The sequence below is a fragment of the Sarcophilus harrisii genome, chromosome 1 (assembly GCF_902635505.1).
Source record: "Sarcophilus harrisii chromosome 1, mSarHar1.11, whole genome shotgun sequence".
NCBI classification, from domain to species: domain Eukaryota; kingdom Metazoa; phylum Chordata; class Mammalia; order Dasyuromorphia; family Dasyuridae; genus Sarcophilus; species Sarcophilus harrisii.
In genome coordinates this window covers 525,836,375-525,860,407 of record NC_045426.1, presented here as the reverse complement: position 1 = coordinate 525,860,407, position 24,033 = coordinate 525,836,375, and the positions used below count along the sequence as shown (strand labels likewise).

Here is a 24,033-nt window from a genome sequence, read left to right as displayed (position 1 = left end):
ACCACAAATTTTTATAACTCATGCTTTTGGATATTTAAAAGAGATCTTGTAGAATGACACAAAAATCAGATTTTCTAAAAGAGTTAATATTTTTAAAAAAGAAACTAAATTTGTACAAAATTTATAAAAAAAATATCTTTTTCAGACTATATCCCAATTTTGTTTCAAAAAATATAGTTACCATATCCACAACTGGTAGCCAGACTTACTTATAAATTTATCCTTGCCCTGATAAATTCAATCAAGAAGGAAATGTCTTCTGTATGGTATTTTTAAAAATATATTTTTATTCTGAATTTAACAAACACCAAACAAAATGAACATCTACATATACACAATATGACAGAAAGAGGTCTGCACATGAAACGGCAAGTATAGCTTACTGTCCTTTCCAAAACAAATACAAATTCAGCCTGAAGTTTTCAAAGCTATCCTTATACAACTCATTTTTTAAAAAAAGAGTGGTAAACTGATTTGTCATTTGCAGTATCAGAGTCACTCTTAATTCAGTCAAAAATAGGTAAAATTAATTCCTTTAATTTACAACTCTTTCCTTGCTAAACATGCATTTATCTAAAAACTTGCTGCTAAAAAGATCAATAATAATATGAATCATCATCTTACTTGTGTGTAGTCCCTTACAATTTTAGTAACAGTATCATATAATTTCACATAATTCACCAACAACCCTGAGACAAGCAGAAAAAAGTCAGAAAGCTATAGAGCATCATTTTTCTGACTAGGCCAATGTTCTGATTTATCCTGTTTGACATAATTCATTTCAACAAGTATCTATTAAGTACCTAATATAAATAAAACATCATACTACATACTAGAAATACAGAGGAAAAGAAAAACTTGAAAACAGTATTTGTCTTCAAGGAACTAACATTCTTTACTATGTTATTTTGATCTTAGTTGTCACTCAAAATACTACAGATATGCTTAAATTTAAGAAAATACAATGCCCACATAACTAGCCTTCAAAAATGACAAATTAATGGGTTTATATTTGTATTACAGAAGAAGTTATTACAAGGCTTCTGCAGGTTCGGTTTCCTCAATGTATTAAAACTATTATTTATGATTATGGACAGTAGAGCTGGAAGGATGAGAGCAAAGAGCCAGAAACTCTGTGAAAACAGTGGGAATTCCTTTCATCTTTCATAAGTTAGATTATATGACTACTGATATCCTTTTCTCTCAAATTCTGTAATTCTAAAATGAGAACTCTTACTAAATCTTGTCCTTTGTCAAGCTGCTTAACTTCTCAAGGATTCAGCTTCCTAATCTTAATAAGGAGTAGAATTACATGATCTCCAAATTTCCTAGTAGGTTTAAAATTCTACAACTCACAAAAATTATTTGCCTAAATTTTTGTGAAAATACCAGCTACATGAATGATACAAAAGATCTGGATTAGGAGATAAAGAGATTTGGATTCTAGTCCCATTTATTCCAATAAATAAGCATGTAATCTTAGTAAGTTTATTTTCTTTGAGCCTTAGATTTCACATTTATAAATAAAAGAATGAAAAAAGGTGATCTTTAAAGTTCCTTTCACTTCTAATATCCTAGGACTCTATGATTCTCTAAGTAGTAGCAAATAATATTAGGTAGCTAATGTGGTGGATGGAGTGCTAGTGATGTAGTGGAGGGAGTGCTAGGTCGAGAGTCAGAAATACTCATTTTCCTGAATTGTACAAATGTGGTCTCAGACACTTAGTAATTATGTGACCCATGGCAAGTCACTTAACCCTTTTTGCTTCAATTTCCTCAACCCCTTCAGTATCTTTGCCAAGAAAACCCTAAATGGGGCCATGAGGAGTCAGATATAACTGAAAAATACAAGTAATACTGATTTGACATAAGGCACCAAAAAGCCAAGAAACTCATTCAATGACAAATAGTACATAACAATTTCTTGCAAGTTACTAGAACCAAAAAAATATTCTGCGTTTATAATTCAACATTGTATGCTACAGTCTTGTTGGCTCTGTAGTACTATCATTTCTGAGCCACAGTAAAAGTTAAACTTTAACTTTAACTCAAAGTTAATGGGAGAGTATCATAGTAATCTGAGTTAGTGCTGATAACTAGAGTTGTGTTTCAAACTCCAAGGACTCAGTTCTTATTAGGAATTTTATAGTGAGAAGGATTATTCACAAACTGCTCAGATAGGAAGCAAGGTGCACTTGGCAAAATGGGATATAGTTGACATACCTGATTTATTTGTTGGAAAGCTTCAAGGGCATTTAGCCAGCCAAGTACTGGTCCCTTGTCATCAGTTGCACCTCTTCCATACAGCTTTCCTAAAAGAGGCATCATCAAATTTGTGGGAAGTTAAGATTGCAATGACTGAAGGGAAAGTTCAAGTAAACACCTAATATCTTGACTCTTGAATTCAGACCTTTCTTCTCAGATTCAGAAGCTGTAATTTCATCCCCAAAGAAAATCATCCCAATTCTGAGCTATCATTAACAAGGGACTGTCTAACTAGGCTATCTATGGGCATGTCAGATGACTATAATTAGGGCCTCTGACAGCAGGTACAGAACTGATTAATGCTGTTGGACAAAGGGTCATAATATTCCCTTACTTCGGCACAAGGCTAATGCACAATCCATCTCTTATAAGACCATTTCTTTTCTGCCTTCTCCTTCTCCCTTAGCACAGCACACTTTCATATGGAAGACACTGACACTTTGTGAAATGAACATCAGGTAGAAATGACAAATGTTTACACCAATCACTATGTGAATACATTAAAATGCAACTTGAAATCTTTTAAGGACCATATTACTTTAATTAATGTGATTAACAAGCACATTATTAATAAATCTGTAATGTCCATTTTTTTTTCTCCACATTTGTTTCTTTCAGAACTATCCATTTAGATGTGCATATGGCTAAAGGATAGCAGACAAGATGACAAGCTGAATGAGATAGAAGTGGAAGTCCTGCTTTAATACCAGTGGTCAGTCACAAGTTGATGACTGCTTGCCTGTCTGAGAGATCAAATTTAGCTATCTATAATTTCAGTGTTGCAGAAATGCTTCCGTTCAGGACATGTATTGGATGCTGACATGGCTTTCTTCAGCGTGGATCTAACTATCACTAAAACCACACCTAATATTTGGTTTTGAGCTGAAACAATGTGGCAAAGTGGAAAATAAGCTGGATTTGGAGTCAGAAAACCTGGGTTCAAATCTTGTCTCCGCTACCTATTTTCTCTATGTATCTTAGCCTCACTGGGCACAATCTGTAAAAGAAGTTACTGGACAAAGGGACCTGTGAGATCCCTTCTAGCTCTAAACTTGTGATCCTATGAAATTGGCTAATATACCTCCCACAGTTTTCATTCTCTACAGGGCTGACAGTGCAACCTGTGTACCAAATCAGGCTGGGAGTTAACAGATGGATAGATGTTGTAAGAAGAGTAACTAAGGTACTCTTAAGAACTAGACCAGGGCTACCTACACACACCAATGCTTCTGTATGCTCCTATTTTCACCTTGTTTGTCCCCTTATTTCTCCACTGTTAAAATGTTTTATTTGTTCATTGCAACCTGATTTACCCATTTCTCGTAAGCAGAAGGGAAGAGCAATTGGAAAATACCTCCTAATGTAGAAGTATTCCAAAGGGTCTATACAAGCAGGGTGAGGGTTCAGGATCTTTATAATTATAATCCTCTTTTATTGATTGTACTGTCTTCCAATCCTATCTTAGTTCTTTATTCTCTATACATTCTTTACCTACTCAACTTAAAGCCCATAAAACATCTCCTAATGGCTTAAAACCAGGGGAAGCACCTGCCATTCATCAGGGAAGGAGGAGAAATTATTTGCTCCTAGAAGCTGAAACATGGAGATGTTGTGGTTAAGATTCCAATTTCAGATTTCCTACAAATTAAATAAGTTTTTGTGAACTATTCTAAGAATGCAACCATCATGTATAACATAATATCTGGCCAGCATTTACATAGTGCTTTAAGGTTTGCAAAGCACTTTATAAGTGTTATCTCATTTTATTCTAACAATTGTGAGAGATAGGTACCACTTTACTGATGAAGGAACTGAGGTAGACAGAGGTTAAGTATCTTGTTTAAAGTCACACAGTTAGTAAATGCTTGAATCAGATAGAACTCAGGACTTTCTTATTGCAGGCCAGCACTTTATCCACTATATCATTTGGCTTCTAGATTCATATTTTCTATGGAAACATGAGTTCCAAAATCCAAGCGACTAATTTACAAACTAATTTTTAGAAGAAACTATTTGCTAGCTCTTGATTGGGGACTGCCCAAAGTATAGGCCTACACTAAAGATGAAAGCTAAAATTTAAATTTTTGAATGTTTCCTTTGGTTTTAATAAGGAAAAAAAATTTTTTACCTCAAAACTAAACAAATTAAAAAAAAAATAAGATTGTCATTCTTCCTTACCATCTCTTTCTACCAATGTGAAGGGCTCACTGTCCCAACCATCCTCAAGGGCTGCTGGTTGTACATCCAGGTGACCATAGACACACACAGTCTTCTTTTGGGGATCTGACCCCAATTTGCCAAGTAAAATAGGAGGAAGAGGTATTTCTGAGCCATCATGAAGCTAAGAGTCAAAAAGGAAATAATCATATCATTTTTGCTTCTGATATTCAAAAGACATTAATACAAAATTATTGTTTAAAGAATATTTCATATTAATTGTATGTTATAGTTTTTATACTGAATAGCTTCCAATCTTTAGATTTTCCTTGAAAAATGTATTTGTTAAACTATATAAAATGGTCAAGAACAATTGTTCAACAAGTCTAAGCTAATGCTCAAAAAATGATTTTCTTAAACCAAAATTAATGCAATATGGCTACAAGCATACACTGCCGAACCTAATTAATTTATTGATAGTACTAGAATTTGAAGCAATTAGCACAGTTCAGTCCATAAGTAAAATCACCTCAAAGGCTTTGAGATTTAGAGGGAAGATCTCTTTTATGTTGAATTACCACAGGCCATTTTCAAAGACTGAGGCAAATACCATATTTGGCAAACATGTTCTTCCTTGTCTTATCATTTAATATCAATAAACAATTAAATTTGACAATCATTTATTAAGTATCTGTTTGACAAATACTGTGCTAAATGGTAGTGATGGTAAGTAACACAGAGAAAAAACCCCAAAACAATCCATTCCTGCCCTTAAGGAGCTTCTATTTGATGGGGGAGGAGGGAGAGGAGAGAAGAGAACCACATAATAAATAATAAACAAATAAACAAACAAAAAAAAAGCAAATAAAAAATGAACAAAATAAGTGAAAATAAATGAAGAGTAGAAAGGAGGTTAACATTTAGAGAAATCAAGAAAAATTTTGTGTAGATGACAGCATTTGAACTAAACCATGAAAAGAAAAGAGGGCATTCCAGGAGACAACCTATACGAAAGCACAGAGGTGAGGAACTAAATACCACCATGCAGAGAAAAAAGCAGGCAGGCCAGTATAGTTGGAATAAAGGGTGTGAGGGAGAAATTAATCTGAAATTGTTCTAAAAAGACAGGCTGGAATTGGAATACAAAGAGCGAGAAATGCTGAAGTTCATATTTTAACTTGGAGGCAAATGGAAGTCAGTGAAATTTCTTGAGCATAACAGACGTGATCAGATCTGAGATTTTGGAGTGTCAATATGGCAGCTAGATGGAATATGGATTAGAGAGGGGAGACACTAGATGTGATGAGACTTAAAAAAACCAGAAATAGTCCAAATAAGTCTTATTGATAGCTTATGAGCAGAGAGGAAGGGACAAATCCAAAAGATGATGTGGAGATAGAACTGACAAATTTGACAATGAAATGAATAAAATGGAGGTTAAAGGAGAAGAAAAAGTTAAGAATGACTAAACTGACAAATCTGGAGGACTGGAAGGACAGTAGTATCTTCAACAAGACTGAAGTTGGGAGAAAAGATAAATTTTGAGGAAAAGATAAACACGTTAAGTTTTAGATGTCATTGTGACATATACATGGAGCCAGACGTCCATCTATGTGAGCAGTGTATAACTGGAGCTCCTGAGAGAGAGAATGATGAGCAGATTTGGAAGACATCTGCATAGAGGTGCTGACTCCACAGGAGTTGCTACTAAGAGAATATAGAGTAAGAAGAGAGCCCAGAACAGAGGGCTTTACCCACACATAGGACTCAGGATTAAGATCTAGCCAAGGAGATTGAGAAAAAATAGTATGATAGGCAGAAAGAGAACTGAGCATAGCAGCAGCATGAAAATCCAGGAGGAAGAAAAATGACAAGAAGAAGGGCTGGTAAATGGTGTCAAATGCTGCAGAGAAATCAAGAGTGAGTAGCACTGACAAAAAAAGCTCATTGGTGACCTGAGAGAGAAGTCTCAGAGTCTTGGAATCAGAAGCCCAGATTGCAAGAGATTGAAGACTTCAGAACAGGGAAGTAGAAGTAATAAGCAAAGAAAAGTTTTTGTTCTAAGAATTTGTCTATGAAAGGAAGATATGTAACAGGAGCTCTTGAAGGGTGGAGTAAATCAAAACATATCTGTAAATACAAGGGAAAAAAGTAGAGAAAAGAAATTGAAAATTAGAGAGGTGAATTATTAAAGGTCATAAAGATACAAGCAGAGGTATTTGCCTCATTAAGGATCATCTTAGAGACTGGATCAAAGGAGATGATGAAGGAAAATGATGAAGAGATAAGAGGATCACTGAGCAACACTTTTTATATGAATTCATCAATGAAACTTATACATTTTTGGCATGTGCACAGTAAAGCTTTTAAAGCTGTTCTACCAATTTAAATATTTTTGTTTAGTTAGAAATCTCAATGGAATTTTATATTCTCTTAGTTGCAGGGGTAAGGAGACGCAGTCTGCTGTAGAAAAAGAATTAGCAAAAGCTTCCATATTCCTTTATCCCATTTTCAGTGGCATTTTCAATACATGAGTAAATAATTTTAATAAAAATTACAAAGATGATAAAATAGGTATATATAGATATATTTTATATTTGTGGAGTTGCTGAGTCCTCTCAGGTTCTTTATTGGGTATCATCACCAGCTGAAATTCTAATTGCTTGTTATTTCCATGTGATATCTTGAAATATATCATTCAGTATTCTCCAAACTGTATTATTTCCAGCATTGATTTCTTCTATGTATACTTGGTTTGGTCCACATCCCTTCCTTATTCATCTCCATCAAATGGCCACGAACTAAATTCAGATCATCAACCCCTCACATCTAACTATTATGACTAGCTTAATTGGTCTCCTACTTCTAGTCTCTCCCTCTATTAATCTATTCACTACACAGTAAAGTGTTATTCTTTAAATATTTTATTATGAATTTATATATCAAATATTTCAACATATATATAAAGCTGTGAATGTTTTAAAAAAACAAAAAAAACTATATGTAATGTAAGTGTATATATTACAGTTAACACAGAAGTAACAAACTGTTCTTTTTGTCTCTATCACTTTCACAATTTCCTTCTGTACTTTTCTGTGTATTTTTAAATGTTTCACTGGTTCTTTCCTAACTTTTAAAATCTATGATTACCCAACTAACCAGTTTCCTCATGAAGAAAAAAAGTAAAAGAAAAAGACTCTAGAAAAGACTTCCCTTGTAACTTGCTTTGAGTGAAGCAAAACAAATCAGTACATATTATTGTCTCTGAAAATGCCCAAAATGGTATTCTTTATGTCTGACCATGTCATGCCATTCCTAGTCAAGAAGCTGCAGTAGGATAACATGTCCACTCTTCTATTTAGATTTTTTTTTTTTTTTTTTTTTTTTTTAACAATCTCATTCTAGTTTACTTTTTTTTAGGTCTACTGAGCATTCATTAATCTTCAGGTACTTTATATTTCAGTCAAATTGGCCTATTAGCCATTTCCTCTTGTACATGACATTCAGTCTTCTCTTGTTAGGTCTTTGAATGGGTTATCATCCATGCTTGGCATACATCCCCTTCCTTACTTCTGCTTTGTGGAATTCCAAGCTTCCCAATTTCTTCCTGGTATTAGTGCCTGTATTTTTAAAAACTGTTTAATTTGTCCAAAAATTCATTTCGTAGTAACCAAGCTATTGGTAATGAATGAGAGTTTCTCTTAGTCTGAGGTTTGAAAAACAGATAGTTTTTTTTTGGTCAGCATTACAGTCAACAGAAATAGAGAACTGACTGAAAAGGGCTCCATCAGACATAGATAGTCCAATCCATATCTGAGAAAGCATTTCTTCTATAACATCCCTGAGAAATCATCATCCAGCCTTAATTTTATGTTTTTGTTTTGTTTTTTAGTGAAAGTGAGTTCAGAGAGGAACTGAGATGATTTTGAATGAAATGATCTTAAGGAAAAATACTAGGTTTATCAACTAGATAGAAAAACCATAGGATTAAGAATTAGAGAAATTAGAAAAGAAACGGAACAGAACTGAGAACTATATTAAAGCACATAATAGGTTTATAATAAACTAGAAAGATTTCCCTCCTCTTTCCCTGGGACAGAGCCCTAAGTAAAGCATGTAACTGCCAAAGAGACCAGAGAATTTATTTCGATTTTTTCCAATTACCAATATAGTTTCCATTAAGTTGCACCAACCTAAATGATCTCCTTTCAACTCAGAAATTTGAACATTGTAGTTGGATGAACAAATTATAGAATAAACTAAGATTGAAACCAAAGAACCTAACTAATCACACAATGACTTTCAAAAGAACAGAATATTTTATTATAAACTTTAAGAATAGTACAATGTATGAAGATGTGTTAAAAGATTGAAAAAAATAAAAAAACAACAACTGGTAGGATACATCCTGATTCACAGTGTTCTGTGAAGCCATATAATCCAAATAATGAACAGGAAAAGAAATAATCTAAGTGAATCCTTCATTAAATGTAATTCAGAGAAAAAGAATTTGTAAAAAAAAACTTGTTCTTAGGGACAAAATCAGAAATTGCTATTGACTGTGAGTTTTGCTAAGATGATAGGGGACAAGTCCAGCTTTCAGGTCTGAAAGATGAGAAGAAAAAAACCTTCTGAATTTCTGCCAGGCAAATCTCAACTATTTCCTTAAAAGAAAAGTTATTATGTAGTAAATTGCAGCTCACATTTATATAGGACTTTCAGTTATAAAGTATTGACCTCAAAATAATTCTGTTAAGTAATAAGTACCATCATCCTTTTTTAGTGATAAGGAAACCCAAACCCAAACAATAAAATGTATTGCCCCAAATCATATACAATAAAACTGGGTCTGTAACTCATGTCTCCTGAACTACTTCAGTGTTCTTTTTACTACGTTAGTCTTCAGTATTTCCACTATCTCAAATACTGAATACAACAAAAACTAGTCCCTAGCATCAACCAAAAGAATCATAAATATGAAAACCAATACTGCTTTTGCTGGGGCAAGATGAAACAACATGAAAGGTCTTCCGTTACTAAATCAGAAGACCTCAGTTTAAATTTTGTCTCAAACTGATGGCATATTGCCCATATCATCTTGGAGAAGTACCCTAACCTCTTTAAGGTTAGTTTCCTCATTGTCAAGTAAAGATTGTGTGAAATATCCTCTGAGGGCTCATGAACCCAAAGGAGTAGAGGAATACAAATTAGCAATAGTTCTCCACCAGAAGGTTTAAGAGCATGTCAACTTCTAAGAATCCCTCAATTTAGATTCAATTATTTGTGCTTTCAAGAAAGTCTTTTATGCAATCATACCTTTTGTTTCCCAATGTCTATCAGCTCAGTTGTGCCACCTAGTTGTTTTATGTTTGCAGCTGCAACTTCCATCATGTGCTTGATTTCATTTCTTTTCTCTGGCCATGCAGAAACACTCTGGATTGCCACCCATTCTGCAAGTTTCTGTTTGTGGATGACAAAGAAGCATGGATTTTGGAATGCTATTTCACAAAAGAAGCACAGTATCAAAAGTCTACAATATTTAATATCAAAGTTAACAATAAAAGTCTAATAAAAACTGTTCCTTTTTAACCAAGTTAAGTAGAAGAATCAATAGCTATTGTTTTATCTTCTATGCTTAAAAATGACCACTATGTATAGTTTCAAGTGTAGAAAGTAGATTTTAATACATTTCACTATTTGTTAATAGTGGGAATATTATACTAATATGACATAGATGAGTCCACAAAAATACTTAGTAATGCCTCAAGATATATAAGCATAAGCAAGAGATACTAAAAATACTTTTCAGTTCTGAAATCATTCCATCTTTTTATCAATTCCATCCTGTAAAACCCAATTCTCTAAAGTGCCATCTTGTTAACAAAGAAGGTTTCCTCTTAACCTCTATCCCATTAGAAGCTCCAGCTCTAAAATTCTATAATTTTGTCATCTAAACTCAGGAACAAATTTCATTTAAAATCAACTCTTTCTTTCACCAAATGGTGATTGAAAATCATCAAGCCAAAGTTTCAGTAGATCCATAATTAACAAGTACATAGCTTCTAAAATAAGTCATATGAAGTATCCTAAACTGAAAAGGTTAATAAGTATGTTAGTACTTGTTTCTTACATATTAGCTTCAGTGTCTATAGAAATAAAGTTGAATATTTTCTGTCAAGTTAAAAGGAAGAAATCATTATAAAAAAGAACAACACAAATTTCAGACAAATCTAAAAGTAGATTTTTATAAGTATCATACAAATTGTCTTATTAGGATGATATATATATACTTAATGGGAAGATTTTTTAGAAAGTTTTAATGCAAATTTTAAAAGTTTCTTACCTTTATGTATTGATCCTGGTGTTTATCAATATGATTAAAAAGTTCAGTGAGGATAGGCATTTTCTGACTCAATGAATGATTTGTGTCCAAGCTTGAGAAGAAAAGATTGTATCCAAAGCTTGAAATCTGTAACAGTAACAAAGACTACTTGGTCTGAAGGCACTGATATCTTACCCTAAGATTTCTGACTCCACCCTCCAAAGAAAGGATTACAAAAGCCAAATCACAAGAACATGAAATTGCAACATCAGAAAGAAAAGTTTTCCTTCCAGCAATACTACAGAAGCTTTAGGAAAGTGAAAGTAAGATTAGCTAACCTTTATGATTACTGATTTTTGGAATACTTGCTCTCTTGGGGAGGGAGAAGAGAAGGGAAGAAGAGAGAAAAATGTGGAACTCAAAATCTTATAAAAATGAGTGATGAAAACTATTTTTACATGCATCTGGAAAAAAATAATACTATTAAGTGTCAAAGAATAACTGATTTTTTTTTCCTTCTGAAAAGAAAATGTGCCACATATACTCAATACTTTTATCATTAGATAAAAGATAGGTATGAGATTTAAAGATAACAGGAATTGAAATTTTAAAAATTAATAAATCTTTGTTTTCCTTCTCAGGTTTTTTTTTTTTTTTTACCTTCTTTCTAGATCTGATCTTTCTTGAGCAGCAAGATAACTGTACAAATATGTATACATATATTATATTTAACAATTATTGGACTACCTGCCATCTAGGGGAGGGGGTGGGAGGAAGGAGGGGAAAAGTTGGAAAAGAAGGTTTTGCAAGGGTCAGTGTTGAAAAACTACCCATGCATATGTTTTGTAAAAAAAAAAAAGCTATAATTTTAAAAAAATTTAATAAATCATGAAAAAACTCACTCTTCAAATGCAGGGAAACTCTTCTTCAAGTCAATCTTTCACTATAACCTAGTACTAAGAAGTTAGGTGACTTACAAAAAGCCACCGTTTGTGTCAGAGGTTTCCCTAAGTTGAAACTAGCTCTCTATTCACACTCTCACTATTTTAGTGATAATGGTTAATGAAAATTAAAGCAGTGCAAAACTTATTAACTTACTTGCTGACTTATTACTGACTTTACCTTCATTCCTCTTTATATGTGATATCCTTTTCTTTTAAAAGAAAAAAAATCTAGCTTATATTGAAATGACAATGCAAAAGAACTATCTTACTAGATTCTAGCAGGATATATATTTGTCTTAAGGGGGGAAAAAGTAAAACTTCAAGGACAGTTAATTCTATGAACTTTAGATCAAATGCACGCATGTGACTCTTATTATAGAGGCAGCAATGTAAAATATTTTACTCAAGTCAAGATTTAACTAGAAATAAGAAAAAAACATTTCCAACATGGGGAGCAGCTGTTCACACTCAGGTCCTCTGGGAGAACAATCTTTTTGATTGAAGGATTCTAATGCAAGATACTGTGATCAAACTGCCCAGATGTTAGAAATGCCCAGACAAGAAAGAAAGCTTATTACCCCGAATAAACACTACTAGATTAAAAACAAACAAACAAATAACTGCAGAATTCTGGCATTAGGACTTTTGAAATTATAACTTCCTCAACTCTAACTAGCTCCGACTTATTTCACTTGGGGAATTTATATTTCTCTGCTGAAATCTCAAATCTAGCTGAGGAACAGCTCTGACATATTGAGCAAATGAGCTCGGAAGTGACATTAAGTACTCTAAAACTGCAGCTGCTCTATGTGAGGATCCACTAAATCAGTCATGTTCTGAAGTGGGATGCCAGATTAATACCTGTGCATTGACATATTGTGGTTAAATGACATTCTTCATACTTCGGGATTACAAAGTGATTTATAAAGAGAGAAATGACTTTCTCTATCTCTAAAATGGATAATGGCAAACTAGGAGTTACTACAACTATAGCAATTCCTAAAAGTAACTAGATGTTGCAGTTGGGATTTTCAGCTACTAGGAAACAAAATTACTCAGTTTCCAATATTCTCCCTTCCCCTCTTCAAACTCTCTACATAGATGATGGAATGTTTAAAGTAACCCCAGTTAATATAAACCTAGTTTGATAGGCTTATAGCACCTTTGAACCTGAAAATTATATAACCTTTATCTAAATAAGCAAGATCCTTTGCTCTATCATAAATAGTATCTTCATTACTCATAAAAATATTAAATATTACAAATGTGGCAGTTTACAAATGTAAACTTGTCAATTTACAAAGGTATCCACTCAAAAGCTGATTGGATGGGTACTTGTCCAAAATGCTTCAAAGTATTAGAGTTGGTATAGACCAGAGGTGTCAAACTTGGCCCACAAAAGAACAACCAGAACCAGATTAAAATACACTGGGAAATATTTACAAGATGAATAGAAAATATATAGTGTTAATTTGTGGTTTTCTAAGTTAAGATATAGACTTCAGGAATCTTGTTTTATTTGAATTTGATATCATTGCTCAAGGCAGTATGAAAAATTCCTTTCTACTGAGATTCTGTGATTTTTACATAGTTCTCTCATTTAATCCTCACAAATTATCTTATAAAACAGGGGGTAAAACAGTTTTAGTTTCTATTTTAGATTAAGAAAATAACAGTTAAATAGATTAATGTGACTAGGCCCAAGTTCATGCTGTAATCAAGTGTCAGAACCTAAATCAAAACCTTGGGTGCAGTGAAAAAACACATGTTACTTAAGCAAGAACTTCCTATTTGATAAAAATTGCTGAGAAAACTAAAAAGCAGTCTGATAAAAATTAGGTTTGTTTCAACATCTTGCAGCATATTTCATAATACATTCAAAATGGGTATGTGATTTCAATCTTAAAAATCATGCTATTATGATAAATGTGGAAATATGTTTAGAAAAATCGCACATGTTTAATCTATATTGGATTATTTGCTGTCTATAGGGAAGGGGAAAGGAGAAAAATTTGGAACACAAGTTTTTGCAAGGGCGAATGTTGAAAATGATCTTTGCATGTATTTTGAAAAATAAAAAGCTATGATTATAAAAAAACCAAAGAAAAATCATGCTATTAAAAATTAAAAAGCAGATTACATAACTCTTCCAAGCTATGGGTAGGCAATGATCTCTTAACCAAACAAGGGATAGAGGCAAAATTCAAGAGATTTTTAAAAAAGGTAAATTTGTTTACATGAAACTGAAAAGCTTCTGCACAAACAAAATTAATACATCTAGGATTTAAAGGGAAATAGTAGAATAAGGAAAAATCTTTTACTAAAATTCTTAGATAAGAACTTGGCATTCAAGATACACAAACACTTAAGATATATATGTATGTATGTATGCATGTATGTATATATACATTCAAAATCAACTGTCCAACAGATAAGTTATCAAAAGGTATGAACAATTAACAACCACATGCAATGATGTTTCAAATCACTGATAAAAGAAATGCAAATCAAAACAACTCTATAGAGGTTTTACCTCACATCCTACACATTATCAAAGATGACAAAGAATTATCAATGTTGGAGGGATTATAGGAAGATATATACACTGGTGCATAGTTTGTAGAACTATGATGAATCAGTAAAAACATTTTGGAAAGCAATTTGGAATTAAGTAAATCTGCTGATGCAGAGATTCCATTACTAGGTTTTTACCAAAAAGGCAAAGAGGAAAGCTCCAAATACACCAAAACACTTACAGCTATATTTTTTGTAATGCCAAAGAATTGGAAACAAAATAGAGGCTCACTGATTTATGAATGGCAAAACAATGGAATAATATGTGAATATAATGGAATATTATGTTGTAAGAAATGATGAATATGACAAATACTGAACATAGACAGATCTATATGGACTGATGTAGGGTGAAGTAAGCCAAGTCAAGGAGGGAAAATATATGTGCAATGATCACAAAAACATAAACTGAAAGAACCAAAAAAAAAAAAAAAAAAAAAAAAGGAGAAAAAAATCCAAGTGAATGATACCAAAAAACAAGCATGACTTGAAAGAACATAGGAAAAAAATACTCCCACCCTTTACATGGTGGAAGGTCCAGAGATATGGCATGTCGCATATATTTTCAGGTTGGGATTTTTTTTTGGGGGGGGGAGGGGATGTATTTATCAGTTTTGCTGTTTTTTTTTTTTTTCTTTTTTGTCATTAAAATTCTTTGTTATAGAGTTATACTTTCTAGGAGGGAGAATGGGATGAATATTGGAATCCATGGTAAAGTTAAAAAAAGACATTAATAAAATGTATTTTTAAAAATAGAAAGTCAAAACAATTCTTGACATTTCATCTTACACTGTGCAAACTAGCAAAAATGACAATAGATGGGACTAAGTCAATATTGGAGGGATCGTTAGGAAAAAAAGGAATTTTTAAAGTTCTATTCTCTGTCAGGAGATGTTCCTCATTCTTTTAGATTTGTAGCTTTATCTGTACATTGATCAAAGTTCTAAAATGATCAAAGTCTAAAGTCCCTATGTTATCAGTGTATTAACTGTGACGGTTCTGCTTTCTTCACTCTGAGTCAGTTCATTTTAAAGGTTCTAATTTCCTCTGAAATTGTCCATTCCATCACTTCTTATGGCACAATTATTCTATCACATTCATATGCCAATTTGTTTAGGCATTCCAAGAGGACAGCACCCATTTATTTTCAAATTTGTGGCTGTACTGATAAAAGTCATACATACAGAGTCTTTTCCATTCTTTGATTACTTTCAAGGTATAAGCCAAATAGTGGTATCACTGGGTCAAAGGATAGGGAATACAATAACGGCTTTCCTGAACAGTTCATAGATCCACCAATCAGTCACTGGTATATTTTCCTATAGTTCCTCTTTAAAAAAAAATATTATATGGGATAGCTCTCTAGGAGGAGTGAGGGAGAGATAATGAAAGAAATTCTAGTGTTGTGAAAAGCAAAAAAAAAAAAAAAAAAATCAGTAATAATTACTTTCAAATCAAATCAATTCAAAGCTGATTTATCTGACTATAGGAGAGGCATTTTATAAGTATACACAAAATTGAACTACTTTGTAAAATATGTGGCTTTTAGCTATTTTATTTAGGTTACAATGCTCAAATTTGACACAGACATTTATTGATATTAAAAGACTCAGAGAAAATTGTACAAGATAAGATCTGGATCATTATCTGATCTCAAGGCAGAGTGACCACATTAATGAGATCAGAATCACTAAAGTATTACAGGAATTTTTTCTAGTTCAATCACAGGCCAGTCTTTTGAGCCAAATACTTGAATATATGCAAAATGATTGACCCTAGAGCAAGACAACAAACATACACTGAAATCTCTACAGATAACAGAAGAAACTTACCCAAGTTGGGCAACTTGTTACTGAAAACAATGAATGATTGATTGTCAGTTGAAGTGGGCTTAGGTTATAACCGTTCCCTCTTAATGTTTGAGATAAAGGTTTTATAGACATTCCTTAATGTTTGACAAGATAAAGGTATAAAGCTTTTTATAAACATTTTAGATGTCATTAGAATATCAGTGACCTCTGTTAGGTTATCCCCACCTAGACCTCCATTATGTAATTGTTCTTGTTATTCCATAAAAAGCTCGCTCTTTGAGATGATAGTCTTATCTAGCCCTGGGATCAACATAGATCCATTGGTCCCAGTATTTCTCTCCATTTAATAAATTATTGAATTGGTCTCTAATCTCTATCTTGCTCAGTTTCTTCGGCATTACAAAAATAACTCCTCTTCTGGAAATCTTAGCATATCATTTGGAGATAAAGGCATTAATGTCATTTCTCACTGACAAGTAAAGTTAAAGTAGAAAAACAGGGTCTTTTTATTGGGCTAGGTTATATTAAACAGAATAATGGTGGCTTTTAGATATAGCCAACACTCCCAGGCAAAACCGGAAAACAAAGTAATGGACATTATTTTGATAATTTGGACACCAGCAAATCAGAATACAATAGATTTTACTGAGAAAAGATAAAGATCAGTTAACTTAAAATTTTCTGTTCTGATAAGATACTTTTCCTTCTTGTGAGCTGAGAAACATTTAAAAAGTTCTGGAGATACCTAAAACATGATGTTAATGTGGTTCTGCTATGATTAAGCACTAAGACCAAGTGGAATCTAGATTCTCACCTTTGGAGAGGTGTTTTAGTAAGTTCTAGCTAGACATTAGATTTGGCTTATCTTTGTGAGGGCTACTTAGAAACTAAAACTACCATGGAAAAGGCTTTGTGGCCTCAGAACACTAGCTCTAGAGAAACTATTTAGGTATGTGCTATTTAACTCCAATTCCAGCTGTGCCTCCTGCTGTTTGATTGGTCTTGGTTTTACCATCTGGGCAAAAATAAATTTAGTGAATCATTTGCTACATATCATGGAGATCTTTATAAGCATGTAAGCAAGAAAGAGGAAACCACTTTGGAATAAAAGAAACAAATCATGAAAAAAACTCAGTGGTAAATTATATAAAGCTTCTTAAAATGCTCTAAATAGTGTTACAAAAAGGGGAAGCATAATAAAGGAAAGTGCATATGAAATTCATGGGTGAAAGAAATCAAAAATATAAAAATATAGGGCAAATTTTAAAAATGGTATTATTTTAATTTGGATCTAATAGGGCAAGGTATTAATTCTCAATGTGTAAACTCTCTCCTTACAACTTCTCCATAATTTTAGTTTTAATAGGATTTTCTGGGCACTGAAGAGTTAAACTGTGTTCATTGTGTCAGAGGGTAAACTTGAACCCAGGCCTGACTCCAAGGCAGGCTCTCCATTCATTATTCTCCATGGTTTTTCAAGTATAAAGTATATATATAAGAGAACACAGGAAAGAAGGCCATTAGTTCTGATAGCACAATACAATGTTACGCTTACTGCCTGTGATATTTACTAGCTATCAGAACCTGAGCAAATCACTTAATTTCTCAGCACCTCAGTTTCCTCATATGTAAAATGAGGATAATAATAGCAACTCCTTTATAGAGTTATTATGAAGATCAAATGAGAAAATACACATAGCACTCTGCAAATCTTAAACTCTAGGCGGAAGGAAGGGAACTATGTTCTTCAGCAACATCTCACATGGTCAAGAATGATCAAATAAAGCAAGGAATCTAAGAACTCTTAAGAAAACTAAAAATGTCAACAGCTACACAAAAACTGAAAAATCTCTCATCACTATGGTTAAAAAGACCTGTCTGTGGTTGGCCAAAGTATGAACTTACCCATCTTGCCTGGAAGTGGCATAAAATGACTGTTTTTACCTGTGAGTACCTATTTTATTATAATTAGTGATTATTATAAATGTAGTTCCTTTATTTGCATATGTCCCCCTAAGTTTATGATGTTAATCTTTAAATTATTCTTCACTAAAAGGCTACATGGTCTTTGAATGTTCTAAGGGTATTGTAAGAAATTTTCCAGTGGGTGACAGGAGGAAGGAGGGCTTGATGGAGATGGAGCAAAAGCCAAAGGAAGGAATTTGACTTGAGAATTGATCAAGTGACCAGAAAAATGCAATCTAGGGCCCTTGAATGAGGGGATGCAGAGGATGGAGTAATTCTGATAGATCAAGGTCAAATATATAATGGATACTGAAATATCAATCATCATTCTTTTGGGTTCGATGAAGTTGGGACAAGACTTACAAGAAGAAAAGTATCACAAAAGGATTGCTATTGTAAGTGCTTTACAATACAATGGAAATGACCTTTCCTAATAAAGAATGACCCAGTGAAGTACATTCTATAAATGCTAAAGAATAGAATGATAATGTGTCTTATGTTTGTATTCAAAGTAAAGATCATATAGTTTTGTAATTTGAGGTGTATGAAAATATCACCCAGGGCTCATTCCCATTTCAATGGAAATAAGAAATAAAAGGTACAATAGACAGGAATAGACCAGAGCAGACAGGTGACTATGAGCCTCCTAGGATCAATCCCTTCTATCTCTTATACTAGATTATAATTTCCAGAATCATAAGGACGGTTTCTGTTCTTTGTTCTCTTTATGCTAATTCTTTGTACATTGCCATTTTTAATCCAAGCAAGTGTTTCCTGCTGAGGACACACAATACTACACTATTAGATTAGAAAATGCAAAGAATACTGCTGAGCCACTGCTATTAGATTCTCCAAGACACAAATAATTATTGTATTTTTCCTTTATGCACCAAATTAGAAATAACAGGCATCTGAATAGACCATGGTTGAGAGTTCAGTTCTACCTGAGAAAAATAGCATTGCAGATTCTGCTACAAAAATCTCGGTACAACAAATTCAGTTCAATATCTAAAATGCAGTACATTAAGCACCTACTATATGCACAGCACAGCCAATAGTTTTATTTTAATGGTGGTCATCACAAATTCAGACCTTTGAGTAATTTGTTTTTTTAAAAATGGTTATCACTCCCCACTTGATCAATTTACATTTAGTTTCATCTCAGAAGAACAAGACTAACTTTTCAAATAAATGATTTTCAAAAAAATGGTAAAGATTATTATCTTTTTATCAAAACAATCAGCTTTTTATCTAAAGTAAGAGCTAAACATTTGAGCTTTTCATTAGTTGTCCTCATTAAGGGTCTATTCTAGAAAAACTATCTTATATTGAAAAAGATTAAACAGCAGGATGATTTCAGAGAGTCCTGGAGAAATTTACATGAATTAATGCTAAGTGAAGTGAGCAGAACCAGGAGATCATTGCACAACAGCAAGATTATATAATGATCAATTCTGATGGACATGGCTGTTTTCAACAATGAGATGATTCTGGCCAGTTTCAAAATCTTGTGATAAAGAGAGCCATCTGCACCCACAGAGAGGGCTGTGGGAACTGGGTGTTGATCACAACATAGTATTTTCACTCTTTTTTTTGTTATTGCTTGCATTTTGTTTTTTCTCATTTTTCCCCCTTTTTGATCTTATCTTTCTTGAAAGCATGATAATTGTGGAAATATGCATAGAAGAATCGAACATGTTTAACATATTGTATTACTTGTTATCTAGGGGAAAGGGTGGGAAGGAGGGAAAAAATTTGGAGCACAAGTTTTTGCAAGGATGAATGTTGAAAATTATGCATATGTTTTAAAAATAAAAAATTTTAATAAAAAGATTAAATATCTAATTTATCAACTTCTCCAACATTAAAATGACCTAGACTACAATTATCCATGCACACAGATAATAATTAGTGCCTGGCTAAACAGAATTCATCTACAATAGAACCTTTTAATCTGAATTCTTGCCTGACAAATCAACAGCAATTTATTCCACTTTGAACCAGTCTTAAGTACATCTTCTCACCTAATCTTTCCTCAGAGGAGACTTTAGACATTCTAAACAGATTTCTTTGGCTATTATCTTTTCACTAGCACTAGGTACATTTGCTAAATTTCTAAGTCATCATTTCTTCTTTAATAAAACCAGATTCAAAAGCATTTAAAATATGAAACACTATTTACTTTGGAACTTTAAGGAAGCTAAATTCTGACAACTAACTAGCTTCCTTTTCTAGATACATTTAAAATTAACTTTTTTTTTTTTTTTTTTGGACTGAGGGCTTTAAATAAAAAGAGATTGATAAAAAACCAGATTTCCCTTATTGATGCTCTTGGCTCATCCAGCTATTATCCTATACTTCCATTCTCCTTAACTGCTAAAATTCTGCATATTAGAAAAAGTCTTTGAGAATGAATGGATAGAGAATCTTGGATAGAGAAACTTTGAAGATGAAACTGAAAAAAAAGCTTAATATTTTTATAAGCTGAAACACACTTAATTGTAAACAGTTAAGGAAGTAAAGCTTTATATATATACATATATATGTATATATATAAATGCTTAGTGCTGTTTCTAAGAGATTAGTTTTAGTAAAGAACTGGAAAAACTTTAGTGGTCTTGGGGGTATGACTTTTCCTTTCCACCTTTTATATTCACTAACCAAACCTGTTGATTGCTTCTAAATATAATTTCCATCAATATCACATTACCTGTAAAAAAGGATTGGTAAGTACCATCCCATAGATGATGTTCTCTGAAAACTTTGCAGACTTAGTAATTTAATATAACCAGTAATCTTCCTTCAATTATACATATGATTCCTTCAATTATAATTGCAAATAGGTGCAAAATAATATCTGAAGTTAACTTTGTTAAATAAGCAAAGAATATTCACCTGTGAAATAGAAAGATCACTGTATTCCCTGGGTTAATTACTAGCTTTGTTAGTGTAAATCTCACTCAATTTAGAAATCTAATTTATTCTTTTATAGATAGATTTAGACAGAGTAGGTAGGTAGGTAGGTAGATTGATAGATAGTTAAAAACATAGCTCCCTTCAAAGCTCAGTTTAGGTGCTAACTCCTACATTCATTAATAAATATTTATTAAGTGCCTACCATATGCCAGACACTGTACTGAACACTGGGGAAATAAAGACAAGGTACAAACCCTGTCTCAGACCTTTCCTGGTCTTCCCTCTCAAAAAATCAATTTGCATTTAATATTTTAACATATCACTTTCATATACACATATATAAGTGTGTGTGTATATGAAAAATATATTTTCCCTAACAGAATGTTCTAGAGGATAGGCACAATTTCACTTTTGTCTTTGTACACCCAGTATCTATCAAAGTGACTGATTTACAGAAAACAAGCACTTAAATACTCATAGACTGATGCCTTATCTATTATTTTCAAATCCCCTTCGAGCTCTTAAATCTATGATTTTTTTCTCCTCTTTAACGAGTTAACCTGGACCTCTTCTATAAGCAATTAAAAAGCATTTAGTAATGTACCAGCTTCTGGGGATCCAAAGGCCAAAGTTAAAAAAATAGTAATTGCCATCAGGGAGCTTACAACCTCACCAGGGGATACCTATGTCTAGCTGTGTAGTTATGTAAAGAAAGCACACAAAATAGATACAAGGAAAACATTTTATCTATAAGACAATCCAAGAGCTGAGTTTTAAAGAAATTTGAGGATTCTAAAAGCTGGAGTTTCAGTAGAAGGGCACGTGGGGAGGGAACCAAAATATGGAAATAAGAGATGAAATACCTGTTATGAGACAGGTCAGTTTGGCTTAACACTGTATGTATAAATAAAGAGGAGTACTGTTTAATATGGCTGTAAAAATGGGTTATGTATCTGTTCACCCTCATCATTAGATTGTAAAGATAGTACAAAGAAAAATTTTATTTCAAAAACAAAATTATTTTAGACGTGCCTGGTCCTTATATTATTAAAGGAAGGGTGAAGCAGGGGAATTAGATATATTAGGGAAACTTCAAAGTGTGGTTAAGCGGAAAGCGATTTCTCAGTCCCCAAATATTTACAGAGTAGTTAAGTTTATAGTTGCCCTTTTTCTATCACACTCTACGTGCCATTTACTTCACTCGGTTACTACAAGTTTCATTCCCCACATCGTTAAATTAAATTTCACTGGAGTAGATATGTGTGTGTGTGTGTGTGTGTGTGTGTGTGTGTGTGTGTGTTTTAAACTTAAATGCGCTAACAAGGCAAACTTGGGACCCTAAGTGCCTTCCCCAGGTGGGAAAGGGGAAAAGATTCTGAGGTCCCAGCGCCGGCACCATTTGTCCTACGGAACAGATTGAATTAAAGGGATGGGTAGGTGGTGGAAATGGTCGGAGACAGGTAACATCCGAGTGCCTCTCCCACGATACAAAAGCTGTCAGAACCACTTGGGCCAGAGGGGCTCCCAACCTAAATGAGGGCTCCGAGGGTGCCCGTCGTGGGGTCCTCGCGAGGCGGAGAATGAGGAAGTTTAAGCCGGGAAAGCCCAAACGAAAGAAGGGTTTGGGGCGGAGGTCACGGGGGCCTGTCCAGGGCCTTTTGCCCCACCCAGGCTTCCGGGGCTACACCTTCCGCCCTCATACTTCCCAGAATCGGGGAAGGGGACTCCGGCTCTACTCTGTCCCAATCCCGCAGGGACCCGGGGATCCTCCGCACCGAGGGCCGGGGGATAGGCGAGAGGGGCTCCCTGGCAACCCGGCCGACTCCTCCCCCCGCGCCCAGGGGCAGGACCCAGCCCCCCACGCAGCCCAGGTCCGCCAGCCCCAGGCGGATCCCCCAGAGATGCGTCGGCTTACCTCCGCACGCTGCCGCGGCTTCTGTACCACGTGTCCTTTTTCTCTCCCTTTCTTTTGTCCCCTCCCTCCTGCCCGCCCTTTTCCCACCCGTTTCGCCAATCTCGGGACGCCTTCTTCCTGAGTGACAACTGCCTCGGCCGCGGTGGGGTGGGGCCAGGGGGAAGTGGATGGGGACGGGGGACTTTGGGGTTCGAAATCCCACTGAGTTTGCTCTTTTGCCCATGCTTCTTTCTCCCGGGCCGCCGAGGAAGGATGGTGGCCTGGAGAGGACCTGCGGCTGGGATTCCCTTACGAACCGCTTGCACTGAATCCCCGCTCCTCCTTCTCTTCCGGGAAATGTATGGCTATGCTATTCACCCATCGCTCTGGGACACTCAGGCGGTCACTCAGATACCCTGCGAGTTATGGTGTAGCGGTCTAGCTTTGCACAGCATTCGTTATCTGGAACTTTATCGTCATGCACAAAAAACACACTTTTCACAGTAAAAACACATTTTCTTGTTATTCAATGGTGTGCGACTCTTTGAGTGACCCTTTGGGTATTTTCTTAGCAAAGACATTGGCGTGGTTTACCATTTCCTTCTCCGGCTCGTTTTACAAAGGAAACTGAAACAAATAGGGTTAAGTGGCTTGCTCAGTCACGGCTGGTAAGAATATTGAGTTTGAATTTGAAGCTAGTCTTCTTCACTCCATTTATTAGATGCCTTACTTGCAAGGGTCTGTGGTAGTCCAATGGTACTTAACGCCTATGGTTTCAGCTCTTCATAAGTATTCCACTTGAAGTTTATTCTGTAGATTAAAAAGGAAAATATTGGGTCCTTAAGGTCAGACCAAACACTAAAAGTAGTTCTAGAACTCAGGATTTAGGATTGATGGGGGATCCCTCAATTTCCAATTTTTTTGCCAAAACAAAAAGAGCAACTATTCCATTCCCAAAAGAGCAACGTTCCATTTGAAGCAGATTGTGGTCTCTTTAAGAAACTATTTCCTTTTGATCTGTGATCCCTTTCAGATTCTTCCTGGGCATATCCTTTCCAGGATGCCAGAGCCTTGATTCAATTAGAAATCCTGGTCAAAAAGCACCCCTTTGGGGTTGTTCATTTCAATAGGAGATCCGGGCTGTCCCAGCCCCTCACTGGGTCTGACTTGCTCGGGCTGTCCCAG

The 24,033-nt window shown here is 34.4% G+C and overlaps 1 protein-coding gene across 1 annotated transcript in view; it reads right to left on the bottom strand.

Annotated features, from left to right (window-relative positions):
• CNDP2 (carnosine dipeptidase 2) overlaps nt 1–23,052 on the bottom strand; it is a 35,804-nt gene extending 12,752 nt beyond the window's left edge. The window contains exons 1-5 of the mRNA XM_003760098.4: nt 22,870–23,052; nt 10,766–10,891; nt 9,739–9,882; nt 4,444–4,606; nt 2,224–2,312 (exon numbers count right to left, since the gene is read on the bottom strand). Of these exons, the coding sequence (XP_003760146.1) occupies nt 2,224–2,312; nt 4,444–4,606; nt 9,739–9,882; nt 10,766–10,825 (456 nt within the window). The 5' untranslated portion in view covers nt 10,826–10,891; nt 22,870–23,052. The remainder of the gene's footprint in view (nt 1–2,223; nt 2,313–4,443; nt 4,607–9,738; nt 9,883–10,765; nt 10,892–22,869) is intronic.
• Nucleotides 23,053–24,033: the final 981 nt, after the last annotated feature.